Here is a 22,671-nt window from a genome sequence, read left to right as displayed (position 1 = left end):
ATTTACATGGCCCTGACTTCTCCTATAGGACCCCTTTCACACTGGGGTGGTTTGCAGGCGCTATTGCGCTAATAGTAGCGCCTGCGGACCGACCCGAAACAGCCGCTGCTGTCTCTTCAGTGTGAGAGAGGGCTTTCACACTGGAGCGGTGCGCTAGCAGGACGAAAAAAAAAAAAGTCCTGCTGGCAGCATCTTCGGAGCGGTGTATATAGCGCTCCTTCACCACTCCTGCCCATTGAAATCATTGGGACAGTGCGGCTATACAGTGGTGTTTAACCCTTTCTCGGCCGCTGGCGGGGGGTAAAACCGCCCCCACTAGCGGGCGAATACCGACGGTAAAGGGTCGCTTTCCGCCGACCCCGCCCCAGTGTGTAGGGGGCCTAATTCATGGACCCCTGTTGCTACCCACACCAGAGTGTGTCTCTCAGCCATCACATCCCCTGAAAACTGCTGCTCTGACCAGAAGGTGTCTCTCCTCCACACCCAGCAGCCTTCCCCTATGCTCATTCCTGCATGGGATGGGGCCCTTCACCACGGCTACTGGCACTGATGGCGCTGGCTCCTCTCCTACTTTCACCTACTTTCTGCCCACAACCTGTGAGGACTTTTACTACAGCATCTGCCTCTATTAATGGACACCGCCTTCCCTATCCTAGGATTCCCAGAGCACTGCCATCACATGTGAATGGACCTCAGACCTTGGACACTTGCAGCATCTCACTCCCTGGATTCTGTCAGAGAGACTGAGTTCCCTGTGCTCTATAGAGCAGGAACTGATGTATCCTGTCAGCTCTCATCCCCTCCATCATATCACTCAGCTCCTCTCAGTGCCTGTGTGAGGGATTAGGTTTCCTTACTGCAGGAGACACCTATTTCCATCCCTGCCTCAGCCTGCATGCCAGCCAGCTCTCCTCTTCAGTGACATGTGATTTAGTGACATGCCTCAGATTCTCTGACAGGGCTTCTGTGTCACTTGAGGCAGGAGGCTCCTTCTTATTAACCTCTCATGTCCCGGTAAAAAAAAAAAAAAAAACTACTTAGTACAGGGGATTAAATAAATACATTTGAACAATGGCCCTGTGAGTTCACTGATGTGCTGGTGCTTTTTATTACACAGACAGTTGACATATAGAAAGATATTTATGTTAATACTAAGGGTGAAAGTCTAAGCAGCTTCCTTGTATTGTTGGGAACTGGCGGCAGGGTTTCTGTGCCTATGCATTGCTCTAAAAAAAAAAACAGAATTAGTCCCTTCTTCCCTATTCAGTTCTGTGGATCTCATTTGAGAGATCTACAAAATATATGGAGGGCTTTGCTGTTTAATTTTGATACCCAGTTTTGCCTAAAAATGGCTGCCTGGAAATAACGAAGTTTTGACTGCAGAAATGTCAGTCTATGGTATATGTATATTGACCTGCTTTGGTAGCTGCCAACTTTATTCGCTCTAGCGCTGACTTTTACTCTGCATATGGTTTTTATTCATGTACTAGCACAGGCCAACTTCTTTTCAGTCACATGCACAGATCGTCAGTGGTATACAACTGCTGACTGTTTAATGAGAGCCACTGTGTGTGCACGACTTTTCTTCCCTTGGCGGTGGTGCCCACCCAGCAGTCGACTTTCTGAATGGGGAATACACCACCTACCAAACCAGGTTCCAAGTTCATCCCTCCTAAGAGGAAGGATGCCAGTGAAAGTCTCAAGGAAGTTGCACTGGCTAGACCTGTACCCTTTCAGTAGGGAGGCATGGATCTTACAGTCGGGATTTAACCAGGGGTTTTGGATCGCTTTCATCCACCTCTAACGCTCCTTCGGGTTTGCTCTCTTGGTGTGGTAACCAAAAAAAATAAATAAAAAATGTGTGTGTATATTAGCTTATACAACACTTTCTTTCCCTGCAGGCTTGTCGGTTAATGGTGGTATTAATCAGGAGAATTCCTGGGACCAATACTCTTTTGATACAGCACTTTCTTTGCTAAGTTCTATGGTGCTTTTACCCTTCTGGTGAAGGCTGATGTTGAATCTGCCTTTCACTTCCTACTGTACACTGCAACTGTTCCATCCCCACAACATGGAAGGTCCTGCCCATCTTCTGTCCTTTTGGGCATTGAGATTGACATTGTGGGGATGGTCTGCCGACTTCCTGGGGTTAGCTTTTTTCCTTGGTTAAATTCCCAAGGGACTCTAGGAAGCCAGGGCTGTAGCAGCTTCAACCTGTTTCAACCTTTTTGGGCCATCTTGTTTTCACATTCCACATACTTCTGATGGCAGTGCACTCTGTGGGCCCCTATGATATGTATATCAGATACACGTCATTACGTACCACTTATTAGCTCCTATGCATGATGACTTGGAAGCGCGGTTGTCCTTCTTGCACTTCTCTAATGGTCATTCTTGGATGAATGGAGGAATTGTCGAACACACAGCTGGTGTTTTTTACAGGTCTGCATTCAGCTCCAGTAGCTTTGGCATTTTATTCCAGGATTACTGGTCTGCTGAACCTTGGCCTGTCTCATTGGCCCAACTATTTGTTGTGTAACATTATGCTGGTGGAGCCCATACCTATTGTGGTTAACTGCCTCTTTGCACGCTCTTCACGTTTGTTCTCCCTGTTGTGTCTTTCTGGCGCTTGGATGTCTTCAGTTGACTGTGTGTTTTCAGATGTAGTCAATTGCCGTGGGTCTTCCTTGTCCTTCCTTTTATGTGTAATCTCGTTTCTGACTTGTGTTTCTCCCCCTCCATGCCTCCCCTCCCAGACAATCCAGGTAACCTGTCGGCAATTTTCAGACAAATGGGTGCCTCCACCTGTCGATGATATCTACCTTAACCCCTGGGGGTCGGGCACCTGGATCTTTTCTCCTACCTCCTCGACCTGCAGGTTATAGTTGTGGTTGGTTCGACAGTGGGTACTGCTCCCTCTGCTGTATTGTTTGGTTCAGACTTTTCAGCTGGGAGGACATCTCCAAAGTTTTCTTATTCAGAGGATTTTGAAGGAAAATGGTTGGAAACATCTGACTTGCTTCCCTTATTCTCGGCACCTGTTTTCTGTGCACAACTTAACCGACATCCTCTCCATTTTGCCCTCTATCTGTTTTTGCATTCAGGGCTCTCTTGTTTCGAGTTGCCTTTTCTTGGGCATTCTTTGGCACCTTTAGGGTTTATGAACTTACTGCCGAGGACAAATGCCCAGTTTATGGTAACTCAGAGGATGTGCTGCTCACAGAATCCTTTGTTTTTATCTCTCGCTTATTCTTCCAACCTCAACAAATTAGAATTCTTTCGGGTCTTGCGCCTTTTCCTTTTCCCAGTTGGTCTTGCCTCCTCATGATTTTTCCCACGTATTCTTTCCCCATTGGCGCAGCCATTGCTGCCCATGGGGTGGGTTTTTTTGGACGACAGAGATGGCTTTTAGGTAGATGGGAATCATTCGAATTTTTGCTACATGTTCGTCCTCACCTTTTGTTCTGATTTCATGTCTCTCCCCAGAATTACTTTGGATCATTGTTGACTCCTTCGTTTATTGGGCCTCTTGCCATAACGAATTTTGATACTGTGGGGAGAATTTTCCTTTGCAGTTGGCAGAATTCGTTGTTGCAGTTTTCATGGCCTACACTGGCTGCTGGTATTACCTGAGACAATTTGTTTTAGGCCCCTTCATTCTTATCATGCATGTATGGGGTAACAATGTAGGGCATTACCGGCCTGTAGATTCCACCTCCTCTATTAGGCATGGTATTTCTCTGTGTTGTGCCAGTTTTACCTATCTATTGTTTGGTCCAACATTGTTCCCCCTTTTCTGGTTTTGGCCCGTCACATACTTTGTTCTTGTTTCTCGTTCTTGTTTGGAGCTGTTTCGCCGCAAGGTGAATGCCTATGTTTTCAAACTTGTCCACAAGATTGGTGGCCTTGTTGTCTGCCGCTGGGGTCTTGAGAGAGATAACAGTATTTATTAAGACCTGATGGGGTTAATTTAAATGATTGGCCTAAATATGTTCACCTTGGCCTACAATTTGGTGTCGAGCAGGTGCTGGCTGCGGTGGGGCGCTCGTCAGTTTACCACTGACTTGCGTGTGGCGGTTTTGACCTTGCCAGCAATTGATGTTGCTTTATGGGCTATGCCCTCAAGTTAAATTCTGGGGTCAGTCTAATGCCTGTCTGGCACTGATGGTAAGGACAGGCCTCTTAGACTATGTGAGTTTATGTTTATGGGTGCACACGGTATACTATGACTGGCATGTTGTTTGGTATATTCTGGGGTTAGTCTAATGCCTGTCTGGCACTGGTGGTAAGGACAGGCCTCTTAGACTATGTGAGTTTATATTTATGGGTGCTCATGGTATACTGTGACTGGCATTGTTTGGTACATTTGGAAAGTTGTACTTTTGAAAAGTTCAATAAAGCTGTGGCCTTGCCCTATTTCCAAATTAATCAGCTTCTGTGTCTTTTTGGGGGGGGGGGGCAAGGTATTGGTTTATTAGTTGGTCATAAATGAGCCTATGCTTCTCAGCAGTCACGTGCAGCTGCACTGATTACAGTGAGCTAAGCTAAATTTACCTAACAACAAAAATACAGCCCCTCTGGGCACAAAACTAAATCTATCTAATCATAGCACCTATCTAGGAGGGTGGTAACTGAAATATGCCCAATTTTCTGAAAAAGTTTCATAACTCACATCTGCATATTAGAGCTGCATGATTAATCATTAAAGAATCGAGATCGCGATTCTACCCTCCTCACCATCTTAACACAGCATTTGCCCGATTCAGTGCAGAGAGTTCTCTGCTCGCACCTGATAGCTGTAGAAAAAACCCCCAAAAAAACAGGCAGCCTGCCAAGTTTATCACAACATTGTCGCTGGGAGATAACCACTTCAGCCCGGAAGATTTTACCCTTTTCCTGACCAGAGCACTTTTTACAATTTGGCACTGTGTCCCTTTAACTGAAAATTGCGCAGTTGTTCGATGCTGTACCCAAACTAAATTTGCGTCCTTTTTACCCCCACAAATAGAGCTTTCTTTTGATGGTATTTGATCACCTCTGCGATTTTTATTTTTTGCACTATAAACAAAAAAAAAGAGCGTCGATTTTGAAAAAGAAAATATATTTTTTACTTTTTGCTATAATAAATATCCCCCAAAAAATTTTTAAAAAACAAATTTCTTGATCAGTTTAGGCCAATATTAATTTTTCTACATATTTTTGGTTAAAAAAAAAATCGCAATAAGCGTATATTGATTGGTTTGCGCAAAAGTTATAGTGTCTACAAACTATTGGAAAGATTTATGACATTTTTATTTTATTTTATTTTTTTACTAGTAATGCCAGTGATCTGTGATTTTTAGTGGCACTGCGACATTGCGACAGACAGATCGGAGATTTTTGACACTTTTTTTGGGACCATTGGCATTTATACAGCGATCAGTGCTATAAAAATGCTATTGCTGTGTAAATGTTACTGGCAAGGAAGGGGGTTAACACTAGGGGCGATCAAGGGGTTAATTGTGTGTTCCCTCAGTGTGTTCTAACTGTGGGGGGATAGGATTGACTAGGAGAGGAGACATATCGTTTTTCCTACTTAGTAGGAACAAACGATATGGCTCCTCTTCCCCAACAGCACAGGGATTTGTGCGTTTACACACACAAAACCCTGTGCTGGCGCTCATGCACGCGATCGCGCATGGCCGGTGGCGATCGTACCTGCTGGCCACGCACACGGGTCCCCCGCTGTGCAGCGGGTGCGTGCCCTCTGGTGGCCGTTAAAGGAATGGTAGTACCCATACAGGATTTCGCCCAGGGGAGCCATTCTTCCACAGTATATCTGCGTCAGCCTGACGGGAACTGCTTAACTACTATCATTTAGTACTTTTAGATCAAAGGAATGAACTTCGGTCTGTAAATTAAGTCAGTTTAACCACTTAAAGACTAAACCTTTTTCTGACATTTGTTGCTTACAAGTTAAAATCAGTATTTTTTGCTAGAAAATTACTTAGAACCCCCAAACATTATATATATTTTTTTAGCAGAGACCCTAGATAATAAAATTTCGGTTATTGCAATATTTTATGTCACACTGTTTTTGCTCAGTGGTCTTTCAAACTCAATGTTTTTGGAAAAAATACACTTTAATGAATTTAAAACAAAAACTAAACAGTAAAGTTAGCCCATTTTTTTTTTGTATAATGTGAAAGATGATGTTACGCCGCGAGAATCAGGAGAGAATCATAATCTTTATTCTAAGCAAAAAAATTGCTATTCTCATTTTGGTCAGAATTGTGCAGCTCTCCCTTTCAGTGAGAATATGCCTCCGGTACTTTTCTTCAGTTACTCACTGTGGTCCCTGGTAAAATTTTGTCCCTTCGTGGCGACAGCTTCCTTTCTACCTCTGACCACTGACAGGTTCTCCGGCCGGCAGAACCATCACTTCTGGTTGGACTGCAAGTAGCACTCTCAACCCTGCGCTGCTCTCTCAATTCTGTATAGGCCCTCACACAACCTAGCAGCCAGATGCCCCCCGGAATAGGCTCAATCTCTGGCCTAGTAGCCGGCGCGTACAACAACACGTCCACCTAGACAGCCGTCCAGGTGGCACAGAACACAGATCACCTGACCTCACCTGGATATATAGGCTCTCCCAGCAGGCCAAGGGATTGAAGAAAACCCCTGCCCATTGGCTGGGACACCCACATACCCATAACCTGACCTTGGGTTGCCCTTCTCGTATCTAGTACCACCAAGTACCCAGCCACCTAGTGGTAGAAGAGAAAAGTGCAACAAGGCCAAGCTTAGGGAGAAATCAAGAGATTCCTATTAATCGACCAAGATAACTACTCTTGGCAAGTAAATTTGTGAGGAGCTCCCTGACTAAACTCCAGGGCGCTACATCAGCATACTCCTTTAAAAAATAAAACAAATTATCAGGTGAACAAAAGAAAAAAAATTCAATGGAACACATTACAACTGCATTAAAAAACGCGCGTACAAGCGCATATATAAATGCACACTGAAAGCAGTAGACATGTGCGCTGTCAATAAATTTGTTTCGTTTCGTTCTGTTTCATATTAGAATGAATTCATATTTCGTCATTCGTGTCCGAAATTCAATCTGGATTCATACGAAATACGAATTTTCGTTAGGTTTGTTAAAATTTTCGTAACAATTACGAATGTTCGTTATGATAAATGTATCATTATGAGGGGCTCCCACCATCCCTGTCCTGTGCTGACTTCCTGGGTTTTTAACTTTTAGGTTCGTTAGCTTTTCGTAACAATAACGAATGTTCGTTATGATGTAACGGAATTTGGATCTGAAGTCCATAAACGAAATTTCGTACAAAATTTGAATACATAAAAATTCGTATTTCGGATGCTCACGAATTGTACGAATTTCCGGAAATTCGTACAAATTTCCGATTCATACAAAACTAATCGCGCATGTCTAGAAAGCAGTGATTAGGTTGGGAACTAGCCCTTAGGGATGAAATATTGTACTCTACGGTAGGAAGTGCCTGAACAAGGATCTTCTTGGTTAAATTTACCAGGTATTATTTTAAAGGAAGCTGCAGATTCAAAAAGAATGAAAATTACTTTTGAAATTACAGTGACATATTAGGCCTCATGCACGCTGCTGTTAAACTCATGTTTTTGTGAGTTCGGGCATTTTTTCTTTCCGCCCTTGAACTCCCCTATTGTTATCCTATGTGTTCATGCACACGTTGACGTTTTTAGCAGTTTAGTAGCAGTGAGGTTTAGAGGGTGTTTTCTGAACACCCTAAAATTGCATTCAGGAGAGGAAATTTTGACCACAAAATAATGCTAAATGCTGTCAAACGTGTAAATTCTGGCCAATTAAATAAATAAATGCACAAACTCCAAACATTGCTAAACTCGCCTAAACTGGTTTGAAAAAAATGCAGCTTAGGTGAGTTTATAACACGGATTTTCCAGTCAGGATAAACAGCATTTACAAGAAACCAGTGTGCATGAGGCCTTCAAGTTTTTATATGAGATTCTAGTTACTGGGTTTACATTTACATATATATTTTTTTATTTCCTGTATTTATATGTAGCACCCTGTGGTTTAGTCAGGGAGCTCCTCACAAATTTACTTGCCAAGAGTAGTCATCTTGGTCAATTGATAGAGATCTATTGATTTCTCCCTAAGTTTGGCCTTATTGCACTTTTCTCTTCTACCACTAGGTGGCCAAAAACTTGGTAGCACTAAATATGAGAAGGGTAACCCAAGCTCAGGTTATGGGTATATGGGGTATCTCAGCCAATGGGCAGGGGTTTTCTTGAATACCTTTGCCTGCTGGGAGAACCTATATATTCGGGGAAGGTCAGGTTATCTATGTTCTGTGTCACCTGGATGGCTGTCTGGGTGGATGTGTGTTGTACGCCCCGGGCTGCTAGGCCGGAGATTGGGCCTATCCCGGGGGCATCTGGCTGCCAGGCTGTGTGAGGGCCTATCCAGAAGTAAGAGGGCAGCACATGGTTGGGACTGCGGCTTGCAGTCCAACCGAAAGTGACTGTTCTGTTGGCCAGAGAACCTGTCAGTGGTCGGAAGTAGAAGGGAAGCTGTCGCCACAAAGGGACCAACCACCTTTACCAGGGACCACAGTGAGTTACTGAAGAAAGTTCTAGAACCATATTCTCACCGAACGGGCACGGTGGACAATCGGGAAACTTAAGGCACTGATCAAGTCAGGGACCCAACCCATGGACGCTTGCCTTGTGAGTCAAACTAGGGACCTCGCTGGTTAGCAGGGGTGAAGCTTGAGAAGTATCTGGAGTGCCAAGCTAGGGACCCAGCAGGGAAACGTGGGTGATGCTTGAGGAGATACCACCGCCAAGCTTGGAGGAGCTCAAGGGATTCAGAGTCGGTGAATCAGAGGGTCTAGTGAGAGACCGGGAGCTCAGTGTTGAAGAACTTCAAGAGGCAGTTGTAGTGGAGATGAAAGAAATGTTACGTTTGAGTTAGGAACTGTTAAAGGACTGTTGCCATAGGAGACAGCATTCCTGCATGTGCAGAAGTGTCGCCTTGCTGGTGCCTTTCCCTGCAAGGCTGTCGTCCTATCAAAGTCTCGGAGTCTGCCAATTGAATCTTTAACTCCCTAAGGGTGTCCTGGCCCTAACCCTCTTTGCCCGAAAAATACAAAAAGGACTGTCAAAAGAAATAAAACCTCTTTTACATCCAGTGTCTGGCGCCCAATGACTTTCACCATCTTTGCACCACTATGCCTCACAACCCACTACGTATGGAAGGATGTCAGCTATCTTTGGCCTTATTAGACTGGACAAGGCCGGAGACCTTGCTACATATATTTATAATGTCTAAAATATATATATATTTTCTGTGATGTTACTTCAAAAGCTATCAATTTATGCAGCGCTTAACATATATATTGTACATTCACATCCCTACCCTCAAGGAGCTTACAGTCTAAAGTCCCTAACTCACATTCATACACACACTAGGGCAAGGGTGGGGAACCTTTTTGAGCCTGAGTGCCCAAACTGCAACACAAAACCAACTTATTTATTTCAAAGTGTCAACACTGAATTAAACCTGCTAGCGGCTCTGTACAGAGTATGGGATTGATCACCCCTCTGAATGAGCGCTAAGGAACCAAAAACTTACAATTCTGCCCCCAAAAAAACCTTCTTTGCTTTTTCAAACGACGGAACACTCAGGTGTATGCGGAGCCATTGACAGTAATGGGGTTCTTCATCATGAGCTTGGTGCCTTTCATGAATCACTCAACAAACTTCTCAGGTGTGAATGGGGGGGGGGGGAGGGGTCAGGTATGAGTAGTACAGTCATCACTCCTCCTGATATATGGGGGGGGGGGGATAATATATGTCACTAAAGATCACTTCTGCAATGGAAGAAACCAGGAATCACTACAACCAGACATCCCATAATAAAGTATACACTGATTGGAATCCCACAGTCAATGCAATCATTAGGAAAATTTTACTATAAATCATTATTTGCATATAAAACTATAATGAAGCCCAGAGGAAAGAATTTCACTCACCCCACCATATGTTCGATCCCTGGGAGGAGCTCACACGTGGTCCGCTACAGTAATGGCCCCTCTAGGAGTCCCTGGCAGGTGCAGCCTCCCTCCCCCCTCTCTTCCTGCCCACAAAGATTTGTTTGTCTTTTTTGGCTTCTTGTAGAGCGGATTACATAGACTCTGGAACCAGTGGCGGCATGTGTTCAAAATTTTTGGGGGGGTGCAAACAAACTGAAAAATGTAACTGTTAGTAATGCAGGACTGTAAATAGCCATTTATCAGGTGATTGTGTATCATTACTGCTAGATAAAACTGTGCCCATCAATTGCAGCCTCACTGCGCCCATCAATTGCAGCCTCACTGTGCCCATCACAGTAGGCCAATTACATCCACGTTTCAAGTAAAAGAAAATAAAACCACTTAACATAAGGTGTCCTCATCAGAGCCCCCTTTTACATCAGATGTCCCAATCAGAGTTCTCTTTTACAACAGGTGTCCCCATCAGTAGCCCCCTATACATCAGGTGTCCTCATAAGAGTCCCCCTTTACAGCAGGTGCCCCCTTCTACAACAGGTGTCTCCATCAACATCCCCCTATAAATAAGGTGTCCTTATCAGAGCTCCTCTTTATATCAGGTGCCCCCATCAGAGTCCTACTTTACATCAGATGTCCCCCTTTACATTAGATGTCTCCATAAGAGTCCCCCTTTACATTAGATGTCCCCATCAGAGTCCCCCTTTACATTAGATGTCCCCATCAGAGTCCCCCTTTAGATTAGATGTCCCCATCAGAGTCCCCCTTTACATTAGATGTCCCCATCAGAGTCCCCCTTTACATTAGATGTCCCCATCAGAGTCCCCCTTTACATTAGATGTCCCCATCAGAGTCCTCTTTTACATTAGATGTCCCCCCTCTTCCCCCCCTACTCACAGCTCTCACAGCAAGTCGCCTGTCATCCACCTTCAGACCAGCCACCGGAATGAGTCAGAGAAACTGGAAGTGAAGGCACAGGCCAATCACAAACCACAGCAGGAAACTATGCTATAGAGGGAGTGTTCAGGGAGCAGAGCTCTGCGTCCCGAGGACTTTCTAAAGGAAGCGAATAGAGCTTCTTGTTTGCAATTATGTGATTGCAAACACATCATGCTTCCCATAGCGGCTATGTGTCCGACGCCCTGCACACACTTAAAGGGACATTATTTATTTTTTTTATGTTTTTTTCCAGTGATTGCAGCAGGTCATGCTTCCCATACACCTTCGTGTCCTGCATCCTGCACACCCTTTAAGGGCCAGTATTTTTTTTTTAAATTTGAAAAAAAACTTTTTTCTTATTTAATGATGAGTAGCTTTGTGGGGGGCGGCGCCCCTGTGCCCCCCTATTGGCGAGCCGCCACTGTCTGGGACGATCTTTGAGCGCAATGTCAGGCACGGTGACATGACTGGAGGAGCTTATTTCTGAGCATGCACACTGGTGATGGCCGGTCAGTGTGCGCCCCTTTCTGAGGTTCGGCTGCCTGGGGGTAGCGATCCGACAAATTAGCTTTCATGCCATAGGCTCGTCATCAATGTACTAGGGCCAATTTACCTACCAGCATGTCTTTGGAGTGTGGGAGACAATCCACGCAGGCACAGGCAGGCAGTGGTTGGGATTTAAACCGACAACACTAGTGCTGCTAGTCGGAATTGCAAAGCTTTAGCAATTTACATGTAAGGCCTTGTTCACAAGGGGTGTACTAAATAGTGTGCCCGTGGAGGGCCTTGTTTACCTGGGTGTGGATGCACAAGTGTTCCGAGCGTCACTGTGCAGGCAGTCCCATTGCTGTCAATTGTGACGCAGTAATTGTAAGGACACAGCCGCTACTCCCAATTTGACATTTGTGTGGGTGCAGGTGCACAGCCCTTGCATATGGTTATGTATGTCCCGTGTGAACAAGACCTAAGATGCTCAATGTTGCATCAAGGACTGATTGAATTTTTCTTGTTACAAATTCAATCAGTCCTTTTTTTTTTTTTTTAAGTGGAGCTTCCCAAATGGTATTAACCTCTTCAGATCTGCGCTATTGCCAAATGACGGCAACAGCGCGGACCTACATTGCCGGGACGACGTCTATTGACGTCGTCCCATGCATAAGCGGACTGCGTGCCCCCTGCAGGGGGGCCCATCAGTGCAGCCTATCAGCGCCCACCAGTGCCGCCTCATCAGCGCATATCAATGAAGGAGAAAAATTACCTGTTTGCAAAATTTTATAACAAACTATGAAACATGATTTTTTTTTTTTTCAAAATTTTCCATCTTTTTTGTTTGTTTAGCAAAAAATAAAAATCCCAGCTGTGATTAAATACCACCAAAATAAAGCTCTATTTGTGGGGAAAAAATGATAAAAATTTCATTTGGGTACAGTGTTGTATGACCGGGCAATTGTCATTCAAAGTGCGACAGCTCTTAAAGCTGAAAATTGGTCTGGGCAGGAGGGGGGTTTAAGTGCCCAGTAAGCAAGTGGTTAAGGTGCAATAAATGTCAGTATGGATCACCACCAAACTATCACAGAGTCACTCACTGTATCCAAAAACATATAAGTTATTGGAGGTCAGGATGTACTTAACACTTGAGCTTCTCCGACATCAGACAATACTCACTGGACCCTGCTATATCTTTCCGTTAAAGGAAGCTAAAGCTTGCCATATGACGTGCAAATTTGAGCAATCAAATGTTTCAATTGATTTTTATCCAAATTGCAAAACGATCAAAGACCTATTAAGATGATTTGGATTGCCTGCAAGAAGATGGAATCAGAATTTCCCCAATCAAATACAACAAAAATCAAAAATCAAATTGCTGTTGATAAAATTGCCATTTTTTTTCCTGTTCAATTTCTTTTCAGTTAGATCTTTCAAAAAACTGTATTGAAGCTACTAATTTGTTGTCCACTTTTGACTTTGCAATCAACCAAATTCTTTTAATCAATCGATCTTGTGGGTGGTAGAATGCTTTGTTGAAATTACTTGTGACCATATTTGCAATTCCTTGTAAACTGAAAGTTGTTAAAATTGACTGAAAACTTATATGTGTATGTTTCAAGTGAACTTCTTTTAATTGTTCCCCTTTTAAAAATACCATTGAAAATGTTTTAGTAAATCTGTTTTATAAGTACATTAAAAAAACTGCATCTTGTTGATCTTATGAGAAATTCAGAGCTGTCCTGTGTTCAATCCTCTCTGCCTGAGTTACCGTATATACTCGAGTATAGGTTATCCGAATATAAGCTGAGGCCCCAATTTACCACAAAAAAATGGGAAAAACTTATTGACCGAGCCGAGGGTGAGAAATGCAGCAGCTACTGTAAGTGGAAAAAGAAGGTCAACAATGCCCATCTGCAGCTGCATGCCTCCCTGTGTCCTGTGCATGTGTCCCTGTGTCCTGTGCAACCTACCTGTGTCCTGTGCATGTGTCCCTGTGTCCTGTGCAACCTACCTGTGTATTTGTCACCTACCTGTGTCCTGTGCATGTGTCCTGTGCTACCTGTGTCCTGTGCATGTGTCACCTACCTCTGTCCTGTGCATGTATCACCTACCTGTGTCCTGTGCATGTGTCCTGTGCATGTGTCACCTACCTGTGTCCTGTGCATGTGTCACTGTAGCGATCTGCATCGTGTGCCGCTCTGCATCCACCAATCAGCGTGTGATAATAACATTCGGCGGCCATTCCACTGTTCAAAAGCCAGCCTCATACTCATACCATGGACGAGGATGAGAGGATGTCCATGATAGGCTGAATGCTGGGAAATGGAGTGTTCTGCCTATCATAGACGAGGAGGAGGCGCGGCTTTTGAACAGTGGAATGGCCGCCGTCTGTCTGCATGACACGCTGATCACGTAGGCAGACGGCGATGACTCGAGTATAAGCCGAGTTTCAGCCTAAAAAAAGGGCTGAAAATCTCGGCTTATACTCGAGTATATACGGTATCTCAACGAGTCTATTTGGACTGTTATCTTGGGACTACAAGTCAGTTAGTGACTAGGCTTTGCAATTGAAGACCATGGGTTAGATTGCGTAGTATAGCAAAAGAAAACTAGGCAGGGATGACACTACTCTAAATGCTGTGTTTTGCATTCTGGTAGATCAACGGGTATTTTTCAGTACTTTCAGAATCTATGGGATAAAACATGGGAAAATGTGCATGATTGCAGAAATATACTGCATTTTTTTTCTTTTTTTTGCTTTGACGTACGTTTTATGACTGCAGGGGAGACAAGTATCACTAGTGCCAAAGTATGTAAAAGAAAAAAAAAAGAAAAACCCAATATGGTGCAGATAAACTTTTTTTGAGACCGCATACCAATTTGAAGGATGCATACAGATTACATTTAGATTACCTTGTGCGCTAAAGGCAATGCAAGCATATTAATTGAGCCTGCTTTACAAATGGAGCAGAGAATATTCACACAATAAAATATTCAGTCAGGTGTAGATGAAATAAGAAAACAGGGATTTGCTAATCACATGATTAGCCAATTGAAGTGAATATTTTCACACTTCATTGTATTAACATTCTCAACTCCTTTAGTAAAATAGCGTAATTACATGCAGCAATATGAATCTGCCTCAGTGTACTGTAACCGATAACTACAGTTTTCATCTTCTAACATCTTCATTTTCTCCACACAGTGGACAGCCGTTGTCCGAGTAACCTGGACTGCGTATTGCTAAAGAGAGAATTTTGTGCACCAGGCAGTAATGTTTGCGGCCCCTGCAGACACATGTTTGAGGAAACAAAGACTGGCCATTGTGTATTCAAAGGTAAGTTTTTTTTTTTTTGTTTTTTTTTCAACCAGCGGATTGAGTTAAAAAATTCTCCCATCCACACACTTGAGGCGGATAAAGGAATTCTTCCCACTGAGCTATTGCATTCTGACAGCAGGTAGACTTCCCTGCCATCAGAATACACTGATCAGCATTGCAGGCTATAGCTTTGCCCATACATGGATCAAAATTTGTCCGGTCCATGCTTGTAGGCAGGTGCAGTCTATTTTCTTCACTGCAGGTGGCACTCAACTGCAACAGCATTGCAGAAGGAGAGGAAGTCAAGAGGAAAATGGTTCCCTAGGTCACTGAGAAAGCTATCTGTTAGACATTGCAGCCCCATGTGACTCTAGTGGCCATCTTGGGTCGGGCAGATTCTATTTAAGACTCTAACTCCTGGGTTTGGCATGCTTTTTGTGTGTGGGTAGTGTAGGGACAGGTCAGCATTAGCAGTAGGGAGAGGTTTCAGATGAGTAGGAAAAGAGCAGAGACATGCTATCCTTTCTGGAAACCTCCCTGTTTAGGCACAGACCGGCCAGGCTGCATTCCATTCCTCAAGACAGAGGTAACAGGCTTTACACTGCTCGCTACAACCTATTGTGAGTGCACCTGGTTGGGTTGACTTCCTGACAGTTTGTTGTACTCTTTTAAACCACATTTAAAATACAGTGCTGTTACTGCATCTGGACTCTGATTACTGCCACCGCACTACACTGCATCTCCCCACATGCTGACCCTGCCAAATTTCAATCCAAATATGTCCGACCTAAATTGTTATGAGTAGTTAATAGTAATGAATAGGTAGAGAAGTTGACTCCCTCTCAAAAGGTTTTTGTTTAACTGAGAGAATTTTTTAAGTTTTTACACGCACTCAAAATTGATATCGCAGTTTTCGATAGCTGAAGTACCGGGACAAGTTCCTCTGACACCCAAGGTGAGGTTGCCAAAGTGTGCCGTGCCACAAAAAAACATATCCCACAAAAGCGCAGTGGTTCCAGCTCTCTAGCTTCTTATAATTTTAGGCACTAATTCAGGGGTCTCCAATCTTTTCAGTACATAGGCCTATTCGTGGGCCAAAAAAAAAACAGTTTTATGAATTGATGATTAAAACTTAAGTGAATAAACACATTCCGAGAAATAACTTCACATCAGAAGTTCCCTCTTTTGCTATAGAAGTTTCCCTTTTCACATCAGAAGGTCCACCATTACATCATAGCCCCCCTTCCATAGGTGTCCTCCTTTCATATCTAAACCCCCCCTTCACATTAGATTCCCTCTTTTCCATCAGAAGCCCGCATCACATCAGAGCACCCCTCTCTTACATTAGAGTCTCTCTTTCACATCAGAAGCCCCATCACATAAGAGTTGCTATGGGCACAGTAAAATCTAGTAGTGGGCCAGATGTGGCCCACGGGCCTTAGTTTGGAGACCCCTACTCTAACACAAAAAAGCCATGTTGTTTATAAGTTATGCAGCCTGAAAGCCTTAAAAAACAAAACTTCAGTTGGGGTTCAAACTCAGTTTATTTTTGAAAAAGTTAAAGAGAAGCTGTGCCAAAAAAAGGCAGGCAGAGGGTAAAGGACTAGCTGCCTGTTGTCTTCCTGCAGCTTGCCTTTCGCCTTTACTGATTTACCATACCTTGTTTTTCACTGTGTCTCTGGGTATAGGTGGCCATCTTGTAGGGACAGGGCTTTGATTTCTCATGTGAGAACTTCAAGCAAGGAGAACGGTGAACAGAAAAATAGTGACATCACCAAATCTCACACTGTAGATATACAGGTATGAGGCTGTAGGAGGAACAGGAATGCCTAGGCACCCTCACCAGGGCCGTCTTTAAGGCAAGGCAAAATGGGCAGCTGCCTTGGGCCCCATTATTGTTGTCTTGCCAACTATTCCAGTTTAAATTCCCTTGTCCCTTGAATTTTTAGTCCCACTGTCCTGATATATCAGTGTGAAGTGCTGCTACTAATGCTGCCTATCTCTGCCCTATTGCAGTGTACAGATGACTCACCTGCAGACCCTGTGTTAACATGTAAATAGCCTGCATTGTTATGTAAATAGCGGCAGCATTAAAAAGTAAATAGCCGCGGACCAGTGGCATTGATATATAAATAGAGGCAGCATTCATATGTATATCATGCCCCCCTGAGGTCATATCCACTATAATTTCTGCTAAATGCTGCCCCACTGGGGGGGTAAAGGGGCATGCTTGCAAGTCTTGCCTACAACTGTGGTCATTAAGCCTAACATCAGCCTGTTGTGCAAAGGTAAGCTAATTGGAGGTGGAACCCTTTTTCAACATAACATGGTGCCACAGCGCCGTAAACTTTGGTGCATGTGAATACGCACATGTCAGCAGATGTGTGAGGGTGTCGTTAACAATTAATGGAACTGCTGTGTATCTGCTAAAGAGCAGCACGTTTCTGTGGTGTCAGGTAAGCAATTTACCATGAGTTCCCGACACACACAAATGTGAACACAGTCTAAATGTATGAAGGTCCCCCTTACATTAGTGGTCAGTGTAAATCCCCATTACATTGGTGGCCAGTGCAGAAACTCCTCTTTATATTGGTAATCGGTAAAAAAACCCAAACTTGCATTTGTGGTCAGTTTTGACTATTCACTTACATTCGTGGTCCATGTAGAAGCCCCCTTTAAATAGGTGGTGAGTGTAAATCCCCCCTTACATTGGTGGCCAGTGTAGAAATACCCCTTTTTGGTTGTTGATGTAAAATCACCCATTACATTGGTTGTCAGTGTAAATTCTTCATTACATTGGTGATCAGTATACATTTCCCTTTACATTGGTGGGAAGTGCAGAATTGCTCTTACACTGGTGGTCATTGTAAATTCCCCCCTAACATTGGTGGTCGGTGTAGAAGTGTCACCTTACATTAGTGGTCAGTACAAAGCTCCTCGACAATGATTGTCAGTGTAAATTCCCCCTTACAGGGAGGTCAGTGTATATTCCCCTTTACACTGGTGGCTGGTGTACATGCTCCTATTACATTGGTGTCAGTGTAGAAATACCTCTTTATATTGGTGAGTGGCGTAAAATCCCCCATTACATGTTGGTCAGTGCAAATTCCCCATTACATTGGTGGTCAGTGTAGAATCCTCTACATGATTCAGAATTTGCCACAGTGTAGTTGCCTGCTAACTAACCCCCCCCCCCATCACCACTGCCACTGATCCCATTAACCCCCCAGCATTGCCACTGATTAACCCCCCCCCCAGTAATGTCACTGATTACAGGAGTCCAAGGATCCCAAGGAGTTTTTTGTCTATTGATGCGTCTCCTCACCTCCCCAGTCCATGATGTGCAGGCAGTGAGGAGATGATGTGCTGTAACCTTTAGCAACCAATCAGTGAGCAGTAATGATGTGCACTAACCTCTTGCAGCCAATCATTGAGATGTAAGGATATGCAGTAACCACTAGCAACCAATCAGTGAGCAGTAATAACGTGCAGTAACCTCTAGCAACCAATTAGTGAGTGGTAAGGATGTCCAGTAACCTCTATCAACCAATTAGTGAGTGGTAGGGATGTCCAGTAACCTCTAGCAACCAATCAGCAAGCAGTATTGATGTACAGTAACCTCTAGCAACCAATAAACAAGCAGAAGTCATGTGCTGTAACCTCTAGCAAATAATCAGTGAGCCGCAATGTGTGCTGTAACCTCTAGCAGCCAGTCAGTGAGCGGTAATGATACACTGTAACCTCTGGCAACCAATCGCAATTGCTGCCTGATTTGATTCAGTAAACTGCTATTTTTTTGTATGTCTCAGAGTAGGTGGAGAGCGAAATTGCATGGGGGGGGGGGGGGGGGAAATGTTCACCCAGGGTCCAATCAATAATAAAGACGGCCCTGACCCTCACACTCCAGGAAATTCATTACTGTTTTCCAGGAGGAATTTCAGATAAAAGGTATAATTTTTAGGTACTGCTTTGGTATAATTAACAGTTCTAGATGTTCCTTATAGCAAATCCTCACTGTTTGAGTTCAGTGCCACCACCACCTTAAAGGCTCTGAATACAACCTGAGACTATGATCCAAAACTAATCCTGGTCCTGCATGTTCTCTAAAGGGCCTGAAGTTCAGTACTGTAAAAACATTATAAGTAAGGTCAAATTCACTTTAAGGATAAAGTGGTTGCAAAGGTTTAAATTTTTTTTTACCTTAATGCATTCTCTGCATTAAAAAAAAAGTCTTCCATGATCAGCCGCTCAGCACCCTCAGTCAGATCTTGACCCAGCACTGTGCCCAAGAGCAGCAGTGCTGCGCTCTCTCTCCCCCTCTCGCGCTCTCTCTCCCCCCCTCTCTAATCTTGCAATTGATGTGAATTTGTGAAACTAGCCCTAATAAAGTGGGGGGGCGTGGCTTGATGGTGGAGCGAGCGGCCGCACAGAAACACTGCTCCGGCTTTCAACGACCATCCTGCCTTCATCCTGAGTTCTGAGTCCTATCTCCTCGCAAAAAGGTGCTAAATCCTTCCCCACAGCTGTGGGCACTCACCAGGCTGGCTGACATGGTGAAATACGGGCCGCCCTGGCCCCCATCCGCGGCGGAACAACTTGCTCGGTTCCGGTGGCAAGATGGCGCTGGGACACAGACAGAGCCGTCAGACACGTTGCAGGTATCCTCCTCTGCTGACCGGGGCTCTGCTAGTGAGTGATTCAACTCCTGCCCTTTTCACTACTAAAATAGACCCCCTTCTGTCCCAGGACTCCCCACAGCATGATGAAAGCTGCCAGGACACTGATTCTCTCCCTAATGAGCCTACACTGTCTACTATTATGCTGGTTATACAGGACTGTAAGGCCTCACTCTCCACTCAGATAGCCTCCATATGTATGTATTTCTCCCTCCTGAAACAGGACGTTCAGAAAATACGTGATAAAACTGGGGCCACAGAGGAACGCATAAGCTCCCTGGAAGATGCTGTACACCCCTTGTCAGTTACAGTGCGTGATACTATGAGTGGGTGGCAACCCTCCGCGCTAAACTCGATGACTTAGAGAACTGCACACGCAGGAATAATCTCTGTTTTGTGGGGTTCCCTGAACGTGCAGAGGGCTCACACCCTGAAAAGTTTCTATACTCCTGGCTGCAGGACATTTATGGTACTGATGCACCCTCATTCTCATATGTCATTGAGCGTGCGCACCGTAACCCCTCCACGTCCCCCCTTCAGCAGGAGCCCCTCCACGCTCCTTTATCGCATGGATCCTTAATTTCCAGGACAAGGTAGCCATTCTACGCCTGGCAAGGGAAAAAGGGCTACTTAAATTCAATGGCAATACCATTTCGGGCTATCCTGATTTCTCTACTGAAGTTCAACGTCAACGCATCTCTCTTGCAGCAGTGAAAGCTCGCCTGCGTACTGAAGGCCTACCATATGCTATGCTTTTCCACGCCAAGCAGCGCGTCATTCATAATGGTAAGGCCCACTTCTACACCAACCCCAAAGAAGCCTTGGCGTGGCTGAACGATCGTTATGGAAATTCACCCAGACACAGGGGTGACTGACCGTGACATCTTCTCCTCGAAATTGCCTTCTGGCCCATCATTACAGATCCTGGGATTTCTACATATGTGTGCCTAGGCTACAACGTTTGTGTTTGCCATTTTCACCATGTTGCCTTTATACCTCGTGAGTCATAACGATAATGGATTATTTTTCTACTGTTGTTGCCCTAGGGAGAGTATATTGGTTTTTTATTTTTATTACCTTCACTGCTCTTACTAAAATAACCTTAGATCTTCACACTGTAATGTACGCATGCTCAAGAATGTTCTGGGTGGCACAACCAATTAGGTTTTACATGGCGCTGTATCCTTATGTGATCATTTTGTACTGTTTACCTTAACATGGCGAAGCCCTTAAAGATAGTCTCATGGAATACTAGAGGTTTGAATGCACCCCAGAAGCAGCCCCTGGTCTTTTCCGTTTTAAAAAAATGTTGCCCCATATCATTTGCCTCCAAGAAACTCACCTTACTGGCACTAAGGTGAGAGTCATCAAGCGCCCGTGGCTGGCCCAATCTTACCACACCACACACACAACCTATTCCAGGGGGGTCTCTGTTCTACTGGCCAAATCTCTCTCCACTGAAATTTTACACGGACCCCGATGGGAGATTTATTGTACTCACCTTACAAGTTTCCTCTGTGACATTCACCCTTGTAAATATTTATATCCCTCTCCCATTTTCGGTGGAGGTATTGTCTAAATTGTCACTTCAGCTATTGTCCAGACCCCCAGGCCTCTTACTTTATGTGGGTGACTTTAATGCCATTTTAGACCCGGCTATGGACCTCTTGGGGGGTGGTGGTAGACCCTTCCCCTCCTTTGTGGACTGGACACAGGTTCATTGTCTCACGGAGATATGGCTTTGGAAACATCCGGATGTTTGCCAATATTCTTGCCACTCAGACTCTTTCCGCACTCCTCCTATACCTCTCCAGTTGCCCGTATCCGAGTTAAATCACGTTACTGATTCTTTCCCGATTACTAGGGGCACAAGGCAGGGGTGTCCATTGTCACCCCTCTTGTTTGCTCTGGCTGTGGAGCCACTTGCAGTACGCATTCGCTCCTCCCCCTTAATTAAAGGTCTCCCCATTGCCACCATAGAATTGGGTGAATTGGGATAAATCCAATCTTTTTCCTTTGGATACCGCTGCGATTCCCCAGATTCACGAGGACTCCAGACTACAGGTAGTATCCTCCTTTAGGTATCTCAGAGTCATGGTACAGATACCTCTGTCTGCCTACATTACTAATAACCTAGACCCCTTATTACCTTAACTACAAGAGCAAACCAAACAATGGATGGATTTGCCTTTGGATCTTATGGACTGGGCCAGCACCCTTAAAATGATCCATCTACCTAAATGACTGTACATTCTGGCTAACTCCCCTTGTAAAATCCCTAAATCTATTTTTAAGTGTATAGACATGATCTGCGAATGCATGTACTACTACTACCGAGGGTGCCATTGCCTCCTCCTTAGAAACCCTCCATAACATTATCTATAGAGGCCGGGTCCCAGCTCGTCCCGGCACATCCATATTCGCTACCTCTCTTTCATTATTTTGATCCATTGTTTTAAAGATATCTAAACATTCCTGGTCGACCTCCCCCAATAACCCTCTGTGGTTCAATCCCAATCTACAGGAACTGTACTCCCTACCCAGTCCCAATCGCTGGTACTCTAAAGGGGTTAAATACCTATGTCATTTATATGATGCACAGGGCTTTAAAACTTTCTATCAACTACTCATTGACTTTGACCTACCAAGCTCCTACCTGTTCTACTATTATCAGCTCCGACATGCTGTTGTCTCCACGCATGGGATCATGGATTTTTTTCCGATCTCATGCTTTCCAGCCTGGAGGAGAGATGTGGGGTCTTATTGATCCCGCATCTCTCCATAAAGAGGACCTGTCACCAATGATTCCTTTTACAAGGGATGTTTACATTCCTTGCAATAGGAATAAAAGTGATCCAAAAAAAAAATGTTGTAAAAGAAAAGATGTTGTAAAAGTAAAGATAAAAAAAATAAAGTAAAATAAAAAAAAAAAAATCTAAAACGCCCCTGTCCCCGGTAGCTCACGCTCAGAAGCGCAGGCACACGTTAGTTCCACCCACATATGTACACGTTGTTCAAACCACACATGTGAGGTATCGCCACGTGCGTTAGAGCACAAGCAACAATTCTAGAACTAGACCTCCTCTGTAACTCTAAACATGTAACCTGTAAAAATGTTTAAAGTGTCGCCTATGGAGATTTTTAAGTACTGAAGTTTAGCGTCATTCTATGAGTGTGCACAATTTTAAGGCGTGAC

General features: G+C 44.3%; 1 protein-coding gene across 1 annotated transcript in view; it reads left to right on the top strand.

The window, feature by feature from the left end:
• LOC141107887 (neural proliferation differentiation and control protein 1-like) overlaps positions 1–22,671 on the top strand; it is a 64,713-nt gene that overhangs the window by 10,580 nt on the left and 31,462 nt on the right. The window contains exon 2 of the mRNA XM_073598929.1: positions 14,686–14,817. Within this exon, the coding sequence (XP_073455030.1) occupies positions 14,686–14,817 (132 nt within the window). The remainder of the gene's footprint in view (positions 1–14,685; positions 14,818–22,671) is intronic.

Source organism: Aquarana catesbeiana, linkage group LG09 (genome assembly GCF_042186555.1).
Source record: "Aquarana catesbeiana isolate 2022-GZ linkage group LG09, ASM4218655v1, whole genome shotgun sequence".
Classification (NCBI taxonomy): domain Eukaryota; kingdom Metazoa; phylum Chordata; class Amphibia; order Anura; family Ranidae; genus Aquarana; species Aquarana catesbeiana.
The sequence above is the reverse complement of the archived record's forward strand: the minus strand, read 5'-3'. Positions and strand labels throughout refer to the sequence as shown.